General features: G+C 39.3%; 1 protein-coding gene across 1 annotated transcript in view; it reads left to right on the forward strand.

Moving 5' to 3' along the window:
• The first annotated feature begins 357 nt into the window (after positions 1 to 357).
• Positions 358 to 14,875, forward strand: part of PRKD1 (protein kinase D1) — a 330,689-nt gene continuing 316,171 nt past the window's right edge. The window contains exon 1 of the mRNA XM_036999390.2: positions 358 to 733. Within this exon, the coding sequence (XP_036855285.1) occupies positions 488 to 733 (246 nt within the window). The 5' untranslated portion in view covers positions 358 to 487. The remainder of the gene's footprint in view (positions 734 to 14,875) is intronic.

Consider the following 14,875-nt stretch of genomic DNA (forward strand, 5'->3'; position numbering starts at 1 on the left):
TGTCCGTCCGCGGAGGCCGGAGTCCCGGCGCGGAGGCACGGCCCACGCCCGCGGAGGCGGCCCTGAGCCCGCCGCTCGGTGCTGCCCCGGCGGGGGAGGCTCAGGCCCCGGGAGCCGGCGGAGGGGGCGGCGGCCGGGCAGCCTGCGGCCACTGCGGTCCGGCGCCCGCCGGGCGGACGGTCCCGCCCCCGCCCGGGCCGCGCCGGCCCCGCCGCCCCGTCCCTCCGAGCGCGCCGCGGCGGCTGCTCCCCGGCGGCGCCTCCCCCGCGCGGCGCCCGCGCGGCCGGCCGCGCTCTCCTCCCGCCTCGGCCATTTTTCCTCCTCCCTCCCCTCCCGGTCCTCATCCTCTCGCCCTCCCCCCGCGCGGGGACTTTTCCGGAAAGTTTTTATTTTCCGCCTCGGCTCTCGGAGAAAGAAGCTCCCGGCTCCGCCGCAGCAAAACTTTTCGGCCTCTGGTCCTCGCGGCCTCCGGCGGCCCCGCCGAGCGATGAGCGCCCCTCCGGCCCTGCGGCCGCCCAGCCCGCTGCTGCCCGCGGCGGCGGCCGCGCTGGTCCCGGGGTCGGGGCCGGGGCCCGCGCCTCTCCTGGCTCCCGCCGCGGCCCCGGCCGGCGGCATCTCGTTCCATCTGCAGATCGGCCTGAGCCGCGAGCCGGTGCTGCTGCTGCGGGACTCGTGCGGCGACTACAGCCTGGCGCACGTCCGCGAGATGGCTTGCTCCATCGTCGACCAGAAGGTAAGGCGCCGCGCCGCTCCCCGCCGCGCAGGGTCGCCGGCCCGTTGGCCGGCCGTCGCCGCACCAACTTTCGGGCCCTGGCGGCTCAGCCAGGGGCCAGCCTCACCGGCGCTCCGTGAGGGTCCGGCCCCGGCCGAGGCTGGCCGCCGCGGCCGCCGCACTGCACTCCCTGCTGTCCGGCTTTCCCCTCGCCCCATCTTACATGCCCGATTTCTGTGCAGTCAGCGTCCTCCTCGCCCATTCCCACTTCTCTCAGGACACGTCCAGGTATCTTGCCCTTCTCCCGTTGCGTCTCTTCCTACCCTTAAGATTTTCTGGCTCTCCCTTCTCTTGCCTCGGGACCCAGCACATTCCTGGCGCCGGAGTCCTCTTTCCTGCACCCCCGGGACACGCTTAGCACGATTTCAGCACCACTCCCTTCCTCTTCAGGCCCCTCTCTCAGCTCAGATTGATGCTGAGGAGTTCCTGGAATGATCTGGAGATAAGGAACTAATTACCTGTCAAATAAGGTTTTAGGAGCGGATGACTGACGCAGCCAGTTGTGAAAACAACTGGCCAGAGCACAACTACCCACCTTCTTGTCTTCTTTTAGTACCACCTCTGTGTGAACATGGGAGTAAATCTTTCAACGATAAAACCTGAAAGTTGCAGCCTTCGTGCTTTCCATCTCTGGGCACTGACAGTGGGGCATGGAAGTACGTACACAGGCATTTCAAGGTGGGGTTACTTTCCAGGAACACCCCAAGCCTGACTGTGCCCTTGAGTTGGAGGCTGTGGGACTCTGGACAGCGGTCACCGAAGGCCGGTTGGAAAAAAAGGGCCATTGTCCTGCACCAGGCCCCCCGGGGAGGAGACCAGCCTGCTCACCACTGTTTACGTGCAATTCTGAATTTCGGGTTGCTTCTGTGGCCATCCAGAGGGATGTTGCATGGAAGAGGGTGATAAGAGTGTAAAGGAAAGGGGGCCAGTGGCGCCAGTCTTCTTTGTATAAACAGCCAAGGTTTAGTGGGTGGAGACAGGTGTCTAAAGGTGATGAATTTCAACCCTGGACGACTAGCTAACACTTGCCTTATAAAGATCACTTGAATAATCATGAATGCTTTCTTTAAACTTTTGGAACAGTTTGCACACCTGAGTTTGTGAATTGTGGCACTGAACACAGAGACATTAAGAAAAGCCCCAGGGAAAAATCACTAATCTGGGAAGTTGTAAAAGTTCTGGAGGCCAGCCACACTGAGGTAACAGTGAGTGCCAGAAATTTTGGATCATTGAATGGACTGACATTTTATATTACACGGGACTGTCAGATTTTTGCAACTTCCATGTAAATGACAAATTTTGTCTAATTCTGATACAAACCATATCATGTGCCTCCTCATTGTCAATATTAAGGGATTTCTGTGGTACATGAACAGGAGCGCTCTCCTGACATCAAAGACCTTCCTGCATTGGAAATTGTAGTCTACAGCTATCTCCATTATGGTGCAAATCAGTTAACTAAAGAACAATTTTATACTGGATAAAAATATAAACAAGATATAATAAAATTAATCAAAAAGCGAATACAATTGAGTAGAATTTTAACTTGCTTAATTCTAAGGCAAATGCCTAGAAATACAGAGTATTCAAAATAGGTCAAATTAATATGAACAGACTCTTTTTGACCAGCTTTAGGACAGACACATACACACGCGCATACACACATATGCGTACATATATACGCACCTTAACAGAGTTTAGGATGGGGAGAAACATGTATGGTTCAAGAGGTTTGTTCTGTGATTTTGAGTGGAGAGTGAATTATAGTTCTCTCAGTAGCTCCCAAGAGGGTCTGTGTTAAATGGAGGTGATGATGTGAGTGCAAAGAGAGAGGGATAGCCAGCACCTATGAAATGCAGCAAGCATGAGGCTAGTGATTACTGTATTTAGAAAAAGTATGATTATTTAGAGGCCTTGAAATGGAAATAAACCCCAAATTGTACAAACCTCAGTCATGTTCTACATAGAGATATCCAAGCGAGGACATCTGAAAGATGGATTTGCTTTGTGGAAGATGTTTTAGAGTGTAAAAATGTTATGGCAAGAAGAAAACGAGTTCAGGCATGAGCTAATTGAGACCTGTTTCAAAACTCGGTGGGGCCAGACCTGGAGAAACACCTGGAGGGGAAAATCATCCCCGTGGGGACTGATGTATACTTGAGTAGCTCTTCTGTCTCTAAAAGAAAAGTTTGAAAAGTTTGCTCAGCATAGCCAAGGTAGAGATCTCACTTGCATTTTTTTTAAGGTCATGGCAACAGGGGAGTTAGATTTAGAGATGTGGGTTTGAGAGTTATTTATATGCAGGATACTGTAAATAAATATTTACTGTGTGGTGAGTCTAGACATGCAAATTTCCGTCCATCAATCTATCTTCCATCATCTATTTTGAGATACATTATCTTCCCAGGTAGAAGCAAGATTAAGAGAACCAAATATCCATCACAGGGTAGCAGTCATCTCTTTGCTCTGTGGCCATTGGAATGGCAGAAAGGGTCACTGTGGAGTTAAGGAAATGGGAGAAGGTCCATTACCCCTATTTCAGGGTCTCTTTTAAGTACTTTCTGAAGATATCAACTGTGAGAAAGAATGACAGGAGAGAAAAAGAAGAGGGGAGGGAGGGAGGAGAAGGTTTTTGTTGAGAGCTGAGAGTCTGAAGTCATTTAGAATTTGCTATATAGACTGAAGTCAGGTTGAACTTACAGCAGAAGATTCTCCTAATTTTCTGAGTCCTCCACATTTCATTGGTTTATAACATGTGAGAGTTTTCATAGGATTTGTTTAATAGTTCCCTAAATATTAACAGAGGTCAGATTGGCTTAAATCTTTGAAAGTGTTAGCTGAAAATCCAGATTATTTCAGCAGCATTTATGGGACATTTTCTGTGGGCTGAACAACTGAACTGAGGTAAATAGAGTGAATAAGAGAGATCTTGTTCATGAAAAACTCATCTTTATTATTATTATTATTGTTTAGACTTTATAGTTTTTAATTACGTAGGTTTGAAAAGTAGCAGACATTCGATTATACTTAAAAAATTTTGATGGTAATTCAGCAAAAATATTCTTGTTTTAATATAATGTACCCTAAGTATGTACTGAATTTTATAACAAAAGATCTTTTTTTTCTTTTAGTTTAGGTGAAAGTTTTTGTCCATAACAATGTATGAATATAGAAAATCTAATCATTCTTTTTTTGTGGAAGTATTAGCCCGAGGTTTTATTTATATTTTACTTATTTCTTTACTTTGCAGTCATGTAACCTTACAGTCTGGTTGTATCTAAAGACATGCATTCTGTTAGTTACTGTACATGATTATTGTTTTCACTTTGAAATAACAGTAATTCACATTGAAACACTGTTGCTTTCTACTATCAAAGTAACCCTGAATATATGGACTAAGAAGGAGTTGTTTTCAAATAAGGACCACTATTCCAAAGGAAGAATTAGTCTGGTTTCATAGTACATCTACCCATCCATCTGTCTGTCTATCCACAAACACACACACACACACACACACACACACACACACACACACACACACACACACACACACACACACACTCTCTATCTCTCTCTTTCTCTCTCTCACTCACTCACACTCACTTTATTTTAAACAGGCAGCATTAATTTGGGGATGTGGGATGCAATTCATTTTATGTCTGTCCATTAATTTTGACTGTTACCAGAAAAACAACTTGTATTTCCCTTTGAATTTACTAAAATAGTGTAATAACATCTACAGGACTCCTGGCATATAGTTTCACCTTGTACTTTGATAAATCAGCCATTTATCTAATTTAAAAAAACAGTGAGATTTTCTAGAAGATAATTCACTAGAGGAATAACAAAGTTTAATGTCTTGATTTGAGAGCAGCTTTGCTCTGCTGGTAATTGTTTCACTTTCATAATTGTAAGTTGTTTTTTTGACAGTTGTAGGGTCATTTTTACCTTTATTGTTAGTTTTAGCTACTCTGCTTCTACATAGATTGAGAAGGCTGGAAGTAATTAGTGGCTTGATCAGTCCACTGCATGTGTAACAAAGAAAATCCTTTTAAGCTAATTGGATCTTAAGTGTATGTTTTTAATTCAGGTTTTCTGTTTGTCTTTATTGTATATCCATTGATTTGATTTAATGATGGCATGTAGGATTTGTCATTTCATTAGTGATTTTTAAGTATTATAACTTTAGTACCATATATTTAAAATTTTAATTTCTTTTCAAAGTTGGTACTATAATAATAGGATTATATTTTGGTGTATATGTAATGCCTCTGTAATATGTATGTTACATTTGCATACATACCTAAGTATCTAAGTGTGTTTTGAAACTTATCTTCTGAAGCCTAACTATCCACATGTAGCCTCCAGATGCTGAAATATCGTTTTGTATTTTGTATTGCAAGCTGCAAAAAGTGAGGCCTCATTATGTATCTCATAATCCAAAAGAGAAACTCTGCTTTATAGTTTTCTGTCAATACACAGAACTGATCACCTTTTCTTATATGTGTATACTGTCTAATTTTCACAAGGACAATATCCTTGGAGCCTGTGGAGTTAAAGGCCTTAATCCTTCCAGTTTTTGGGCTGGAGAGAATTGGATGATTGGCTATTTTGGCAAATATGAATTAATTTGAGCCTGTAGATCCAGGATTGAGATAAATTTGAAACAATTTCAAATATTCTTTGAAAACTATAAGTGATGTGGGAGTGGGATTAGGTGTAGGGAGTGTAGGGGTGGGGTTGGAAAATTGTTAATAATGTTTGAAAATTTGCCCCATACTTAATGCCTGTATTGCTCTGTATCAGTAGACTCTCATCATAATTATCAAGGGAAGTTTAAAAATGTATTTTGCCAGTTATTATTACTTTTTTTTGGTGAGATGATTGTATATGTCTTCACCAATTTATACATGAATGACTTTTAATGGCCCTACTAGACAATACAAAGCTGTAAGCTTATGAATGTATGATGGTGACTTATTTTGAAGATTGAAGGTAATATGTGTAAAGGATAAATATACTACCTGTAAATAGGTACATTATAAATAGGATTATTAATATTCTTGGGCTTTACAGACTAGCATACTGTCTTGTTGACAAAAGAAATTTGTGCTTTATTATCTTATTCTTATCTCAACATATAATTAACATTGTAGTATTAAAAGGCAATATGGCTGTAAAGCCCAGGTAATATTTTTTTTTCTTTACCCTCTAACAGTAGGGCAAATCTTAGGAGCAGTTGCATTTTGAAACTGTCTCTTAAATCTCAATCTCTTAGAATTCATTAAGGAGTTATTTGATTATTGCTAAAAGAAAAGCATATATGCTGAAAAAAGTAAAGCTTATCTTCATTACTTTTTATTATTTTTGACAAGAGGTTCATTTAAATATTTTTCAGTTGCAGCTGTAATTGCAATGATACGTCATTTGATAAGAAAGGGAAGTAAAATAGGTAATAGTGCAACATTTGGCAGCGTAATCATCCTCAAATCTGATCTTCAAGACTGAAATCAAAAGTTCCTTTGCAAATCAACCCTTAGCAAGAGGAAAATACTTGGAAATGAGTCACGGAGATCACATTGTGCTGTCATACTAGCATCTGGAGGTTATTTGCTAAGTTGTTATATCTCATGAGTAGCTAGTATAACATAGCAGACATATTATATTGGGATAGAAGCAATTTAACTGGGAAACAATTGAGTTAGCAGTTTGGCTAAGCCAATCGCCAGTCTTTCCCAAACCTTTTCATTACCTCTAATCACTAGCTTACCTCTCATGGAAGTCCATGTCCCATTATAAAACATTTAGACCACCACAGTCAGTAATTATTCATCCACCGCTTTAAAAAGAGTGGAATGACAATTACATGAAGTGTGTGTGTGTGTGTGTGTGTAAAATTGGAATAATTGAATAAGCTCTTGAGCTGTACCAAGAAGCTAGTGTAATGATCAAAATAGCGAGCTGGACTCAAGAGTGACTTAGAAGTGGGTAAAATGCAGTTCCATAGGAGTTGATCATAACATGAAAGTTCTTTATTATGTTTTTTATTTGTTTGCTTTGTTTTCATGTGTTGGGGGTAGCTAATCAATTTTTTTGACCTCTGATCTCTGACCATAACCTTGGTTCAAATGAAAGATCTAAACCCAAATGTGATATTAGAGGCAAAACAAAGGTGTTTTAAAATAGTGTTCACCTTTTACTTGCCCTAGCATTATTCTAGAGAGGTTTTGGAAATGAGTTTTCAGTTTCTTAAGTCTTTTCTTAATATATGTTAGGATGTATTGGAACAACACAAAACAACAACCATCAAAAATGCATCACTTTGTCTCTCTTTATTGATAAAATTTAGATACAGAGAAAATGGTAATTTTTCTCATAAATATTCAGAATTCTTTTCCATCTACAAGAATATGTGAAATTTCCCCTAGGAATTCCTTTGATACTGTCAGCCAAATATTTTTGTGCCATTAAAAACCAATAACGACAGCACCACTTGAAGTTACTTGGCAGCAGAGAAACCCACTTTATGCCTTTTCTTACTCTTTCTAGTCTCACACAGAAAACAGATAATTAAACTTACAAAGCCTTTAATTACATGGCTATTATGGTCATTATGGAATATCATATAATTTATATAGTTATAAAGGTAAGAAATGGTGTAAAAATACCACATATTGAGACACACTTAAGCCTGTCCAAATTTACAGTTTCCTGTATAGAAGTTTCTTCCAAAGTTGCAAAAAGGTTTTATTTGGCTAAAGCTAGACAGTTGATACAGCATCTTAGCAATGTTGGCAAATACAAAGATTAGGTTTTTAAATATGCAATCATGCAGGAATTTTGTCCAACTTACTTTGATGAAAAGGAAAAAAAAGATATGTACCCTTCACTGGTTCATTGGCTTTTATTCTGACTAAGCCACTGATTGATGAGGAATTTGTAGAATTTACTGCTTTTATTTAGGCACAATTTCAAAAATTTCTGAATGCCTCCCTCCCCCAAACTATCAGCAGCTGTTTTGTCACATATATATCATAAAATGAATGAAACTATGAATGTGATAATGATAATCGAGCAAAAGGTATGAATGTGCATAATAAATGGTATTATTGGTAATCTAAGGATCTGTAGACAAGTACATTGTCTTGTTAATAAGAGAAACATTTACTTTTTATTAGGAAATTTGTCCAATTTATTTTGGTAAAAATGAATAATTTTTATATGTACCTTCTGTTCATATTGTTGGAGGGACTGTGGCATACATATGAAATATTACACACTGAGACAATTGGAGCATGCTTCAGTAAACAAAGTTTGTTAAAGAAATAATAGTTCAGATCCAATTAAAAGAATATTAAATATGTAAAATAAAAATCTGAGTCTATTTCTTTTTTAAACACAATAAGATAAAAAGAATCTGAATATAACCTAGGCCTGAGTTGACCTGCCAGGCAAAAACATATTTGACATCAAATAAAACAACAGTTTATTCAAATATCAAATCCACATACCACTACATCAGCCTCCTTTTGTGTATTTTTGTAATGGTCTAGGTTGATTATAAAGTAAGAATATTTTGCTTGGAGCTTATTCAGCTAGATTTATGCTGATGTAAATTTCAGACTTTCTTAAGCAAAATATTTTCCATTAATCACTAATAAAGATTAAACCATTAGGTTAAGGTATTAATAAAAATTTTAAAACTGTCAGCATTGGACATAATCAAAAAAATAAAAGCTTTCTCCTAGATGGTCTAAATCAGTCATGCTAATGATGTAATAACTACTGGATAATTATAGAACTATTGCCTTGCTTTGAATGGATAACTATAGCCAGAGACAGACCAGGGATTCAAATCTAGTTCAGGTTGAATTAAGTTCCAGAGAAATTAATTGATTGAAATAGACCATCTATCACTGGTCAAATACTTATTAATGATACTGTGTCTCAACCTTTTTGTCAATTAAACATGAACATTATTTTTCCTCTTTTAACTCCTCAAATTATTGAGAAATGGTAGGTTTTAGTCTGGTAGGGCCTCTTATATGGTACCAGGTCCTTGTAATACCTCAGAGTGGCTACATCCTTCTCAGAGTACCAGGAGAGTCATGGCCGCCTTTGGGATGAACATATACAAGGGCCCTAGGGCACCTGGCATGGGGAATAGAAGGGATTTGGAGACATCCAAGGGTGATTTCTTTGCCTAAGAAAACAGATGATGAGGGTGGGACAGGAAAAGGAATCTCAGTTTGCAGAAAGGTGGGGTCTACGGTCCATCTGTATTGTCTTTGCACTCAGCATCTTTGAAAGGTTTGGTCTGTATCCCAGATTTGGAAGGCTGCAACTAAGAACATGTGTGATTAATAGAACTGTGATTACTTAGAGATTGGTTAGTCTGGTTAGACCCTCAGAACAGTAGTAACACTAGAAGTCAGGGCCTCTTGACTAGAACCGGTGGTCTAGGGCAAACAGCAGTAGCTTTCACCATTGTCAAAAGCAGGAAAGAATGGAGGGAATGGCGGGGGCAGGAGGCTGGCAGTTAAGCTTTGCTGATAGCCTTGAATCAGTGGTAGTGGGTAGACCTGAGCAGGCTGCCATGGGTAAGGCCTGAGGGATTATGAGGCTGGTGGCCTCTGAGGGCAGAAAGGGACAGTGACAGTGAAGCTCTGACCTACTGTGGGTTATGTAGCAGGAATGGCCTCACTAGATAACCCATGAATAGCAGTGGGGAGACATCTAGGAGGTGACTTATTACAAGCACAGTAACACTGGACATTTTCAGAGTGTCACAGGTGAGAGGCTCAAGGAGCTACCTCAGGATGACTTGATTGTGAGGGTTTTCAGAAGAGCTTGTCCCAGGAGTATTGGGTTGTTGTCTGCAAGATTCTGGGGCCTCATGGTAACAGTCGCCTGCAGAGGGGAGCCTCCAGGAGCAAAACCTTCCTGGCATTTGCCTGTGCCTGCCTGAGTCTTGGCTTCTTCTCATTTGTTTTCCTGATTTTCACAGTAGCTCTTTCCAGTAGTCATTTTCTCTTCATTTTGAGGATGAGGACACTAAGGGTTAGGGAGGTTAAAGCATTTACCCCAAATCACTTAGCTAGCTATTAGGAAAAAAAGCACTCCCCCCCACAACCCCCGCCGCCATCTGCCTGTACTCTATTCACTCCACTATAGCTAATCCTAAACACAGGGGAGGACTGGGATGGCCAAAGATCTGTACAGAGCATTTGGAATTATCAAATTGTGGGTGAGGGAAAAAATACTAAACTTTCTATTATGTGACTGAAATTTACTTAAAAACATTTCAGCTTTCACAGTGTGATATTACTTATATGTTAGTTTAAATTAGTCTTTAGTTTAGAAAGCTTCCCTCACTCGGAATTCACACCCGTTAGTGGTCAGCTAGAATTCCAGTCAATTGGGAGGCTGCCACAAGGCATCTCTTATCAGGGGCAAGATACCCACCCTAGGTATTGATAGTTAATGTAAGGAATGTGAACAAGGACTCTCATTGGAGATATTAGGGCCATTAAGAGATACATGATTGCCCAAAGTATTTTAGAGACATTGCTCACACTTGAGGAGTCATGTGAACTGTAATGTATATTCTTAATAATTTGTTTTGAAATTTGGTTTCATTAAACTCTGGTAAGAAAATGTGGGGATAGCCAGTCCTTGCCCATCCTTAAATTTCTACTGATATTTATACAAAGAAGTAAATTATCTTGTGTAATTTAGTTGGCCTAGGTTGATTCACAACACTTTTTCTAATGAAATATGAACACAGAGGTGTTTTGGAGGAAGTGGTTATAGTTAAGACCATATATTGATCCGTGTGTCTCAAGACTTGTGGATGTAAAAATTCTTAGCCACCACTGTAAATCAATGGATCATTTCTTCTGAATAACACATTGATTCTGAGCAGATTCTGAGAAAGTAACTAAGGGGGCTTAAGTAAAATACCTGCCAGTGGTTGCTTTTCATTTGAGAATTATATGGATTGTCCCTATGCTAAGGATCATGCTTTGCTAAGGATATATTTTCTCTTCTTAAAAAATTTCTGTATTTGTTTGCTTATTTTTGGTCAGTTATGAATGAACCCACCCTCTGGGAACCTTACTCCCACTTTCTGTGCATGATCAACCACAGGCTGTGTGAAGCTTCTCTTTCATCTCAGGAGTGCTCAACATTCTGAAAGGTCAATTGCCTTGCATTCCTTTGAATTGCCTGTGTATAGCACTACGGCCAAATATTCCCTTGAAGACTAACTGTACTATCTTTAGGCTTTACAAAATGTAGTTGTATTTATGGGTGGACATGATTTAATTGAAAGTATATCCATAATTCAATTAAATTCTAAGGGTTCCTGTCCTGAATGATTATTGGGAGGCAGATAGTAGTTACTCATTCCTTAATGGACTAATAAGGTACCTGAAATATTTCCTCTCTTCAATGAATTTGGAACTTATGCAGCTTTAATGCCATGGACAAGTTCTCTTTTGACATGATACACTTGTAGTCTCTTGACTGATAAAAAGGCAGCAGATCTGTGCCACTGTGCTAGAAGTCTGAATTTACTAGATGTCTACTAGTCCAGTACTGTGTCTTATAAGCCTTATCCTGGGATAACCCATCATTAACTAGTAGGACGCAAGGTACCAAGTGTTGTTTGAGGAGTAGTAAGGTGGATCACTCATGCTTAACTCTTCTCTACCAAATGACCAGTGATGAAAAAGAATTGATTAGCTGCAGAGTAGCCCCTGAACAGGACGGCTCTGTTCCCTTCCCTGCTCCAGACCTTAGCTTCATTTACTAATGTGGAATGAGCTGTCGTCACCTGGGATGATCTTTAGAATATTTAAATGAATCCAATAGCTTACACAGATTTTCAAAGAATAAAAAGACTAGATCTTACACGATTTTGCTTTTATTCAATTCCTTGGAAAGAATCAGGTGGACAACTGAACACATAGTGAGAGTGGACTAATGGAGTGGAGTTGAGCTAATAGTCTAAGAAGAGTGGCCATCTACCTACTTGTCCAGAACAGTCCCAGTTTATTTCTATTGTCCTACAGTTGTTTTGAACTCTGTGTTCACTGATAAAAACTATGGAGTTGTAAGTTGAAAACAACAAACAAAAACAGAAAGAAAAACTTTACTTATAGACATTTTATTACCTTTTGTCCAAAAATGTTTGTACATTTAAAGACAAAAACAAAACTTATATGTAGAATTTGTTTCATAGAGAGTCATCAGATTACATATATTGGCAATGTCACTTTGAGTAACTTTTCTAAATGGAGTTCTAAGCTATAAACAAAAATAAATAAAAACCTTACTTTGGTTAGAATGCTATCCCCTTTGATCGAAAGTTTCTGTACAACTTAAAAAAGAAAAGATAACAAAATTTAGAGTTGATTTCATAAAACAATTATTTGATTGTTATGATTTCATGAACCATTCTCACTTTGTAGTATCTAATATAATTTTAGCTCAATTTTTTCCATCCAATGGAAATCAAGATACTAAGATAGGTATGTGCATTTTTTTGGGTCAAATAGCAAATAATTACTTATTTTGATGGTTCATACTACCTTTATTAACTTAAATAGATAAACAGATAGGCCTGCCTTGAAGCTTCAACACCCCTGGCGACCGTCTAAACAGCAAAATATATTGACTTACATGTCGAGGGATATCATTATCATAGTTTCAAGTTTTACTTTACTGTATTCTTTTGTCTGGAGAAAATACAAGATGATTAGCAAAAAAGGAAGAGAAATTATGAAAAGATGCCCTTGATTATTTAGAAAGCTTGTTTTATATTTAAAAACCAAGAAGGCAAATAAGAGAGATAAAATTTTGGAAATTGTATTGTCCCACAGTAACAATGTGTAGGCTGTAGCTCATATTTTCTTAGGTGTTCACAGGCATAGCCTGGATGAAGCAGATGTAAGAGTCACACCTATTACTGTACAATCAATGTCTGTTGATGAATATACTGTTGAAGTAATATCAAGAATTATAGGTTCAGAAATTATGTTGAATGTTCTGGCTCCTGAAAAATAATGCAAGTCAATAGATCAAAAAAACCACTTGACAAGGAACTTGATTTTGCGTAATAATTACTGTTTAGAATTTTCCCCCCATAGAAAATTATAATTTTTATGCTTCAATTACATAATAGTTTTCCTTTTATTTTGAAAATTACAAAATTACCCTGTGTGTTAGGTTGAATAAATGACCCTCAAAGATGGCTGCCTCCTAACCCCTGGAACCTGTAAATACTCCACCAAAAGGGACTTTGCAGATGTGATTAAGTTACCAATTTCTAGTAGAAGAGATTATCCTCGATTTTCTGGGTGGACCCAATGCAAACACATGAGTCCATAAAAGTGGTGAATCTTCCAGGTTAGGTCAGACAGATGAGAGTGAAAAGCAGGAGAGATTCCCACTATAAGAGGGGCTCCATCCCGCAGCCGACTTTGAAGATAGAGGAAATGGGCAAGAGTCAAGGAATGCTGGGTCCTTATAGGAGGGAAACAGGAGTTAAAGCATTGTAGTAGTGGTAGGAGATGTGACAACAGGAACAAGAGGTTGTAGTGATGCAGTGAAAGGGCTATGAACCAAGTCAAAACTGGAAGCTGGAAAAAATAAGAAAAAATATTCTCCCCTAGAGCCTCCAGAAGGAAACACCTGTTGACGTTAGCTCAGTGTGACTGATTTCAGATTTCTGATTTCCAGAGCTGTAAGAGAGTACATTTGTGTTCTTTAAAACTACTAAAAGTGTGTGGTAGTTTGTTACAGCAGTTAACAGGAAATGAGTATGCTACATTCACTGCAGAAAAGGTGAGAAATGCAGATAAGCCGCCGAATGGATCATATGCCTCAGAGTGAAACGCAGTTAACATTTTGGTAAATATCTTATCAGATTTTTTTTTCTGTAAGTGAATATGCTCATCGTAATTTAAATATGGCTTTATTTGCTCTTTTCATTTGATAATGTCTTTATTTTTTTGTTCCATTTTTCCCCCCAGCTTTATTGAGATATAATGGACACCTAACATTGTATAAATTTATGGTATACAACCTGATGATATGATGTCTGTGTGGGTGTGTATGTATTGTAGAATGATTACCACAATAAGGTTACTTAACAGATCCATCACCTTAGATAATTTTTTTTGTAGTGAGAACATTTAGGATCTCCTCTTTTAAGCAACTTTCAAGTTATATAATATAGTGCAGTGTTGTTAACTATAGTCACTGTGCTGTACATTATATTCCCAGAACTTACTTATCTTATAGCTGAAGATTTGGTACTCTTTGCCCAACATCTCCCCATTTTAATCACCTCCCAGCTCCTGGCAACCACCATCCTAGTGTCTTTTTCTTTGAGTTCAGTTTTTTTTTTTAAGATTTTACATACAAGTGAGATCTTACAATATTTGGCTTTGTCTGACTTATTTCACTTTTCATAATGCTCTCAAGATCCATCATGTTGTGGCAAGTGACAGTATTTCCTTCTTTTTGTGGCTGAATAATATCCCTCTGTGTGTGTGTGTGTGTGTGTGTGTGTGTGTGTGTGTGTGTGTGTGTGTGTGTGTGTGAGACATTTTCTTTATCCATTTATCAGCACTTAGTTTGTTCCTATGTCTTGGCTGTTGTGACTAGTGCCACAGTGAAGAGGCGAGTGCAGACATCTCTTTGAGACAGTGATTTCATTTGGCTTCGATATCTCTTTCTAATCAGTCTGTCTTTGTACAGATGGGAAAAAAGAGGAAATGTCCAAACTCACAATTTCACTCCATATTTACTGTAACAATCAAAACCACATGGTTTTATTTTTCTTATTTATTTGAGGTAAAATTAATAGATAACATTGTATACTATTTCAGGTGTACAACATGATAATTCGATATTTGCATACATTACAAAGTGATCACCACAATAAGTCTAGTTAACATCTGTCACCTTCAGTTGACCCCCTTCACCCTTTTGCCCACTCCCTTACTCCTTTCCCCTCTGATAACCACCAGTCTGTTCTCTGTACCTTTGAGTTTTGTTTTACTTGTTTTTCAGAATCCACATAAAAGTGAAATC

The sequence above is a fragment of the Manis javanica genome, chromosome 8, assembly GCF_040802235.1.
Source record: "Manis javanica isolate MJ-LG chromosome 8, MJ_LKY, whole genome shotgun sequence".
NCBI classification, from domain to species: Eukaryota; Metazoa; Chordata; class Mammalia; order Pholidota; family Manidae; genus Manis; species Manis javanica.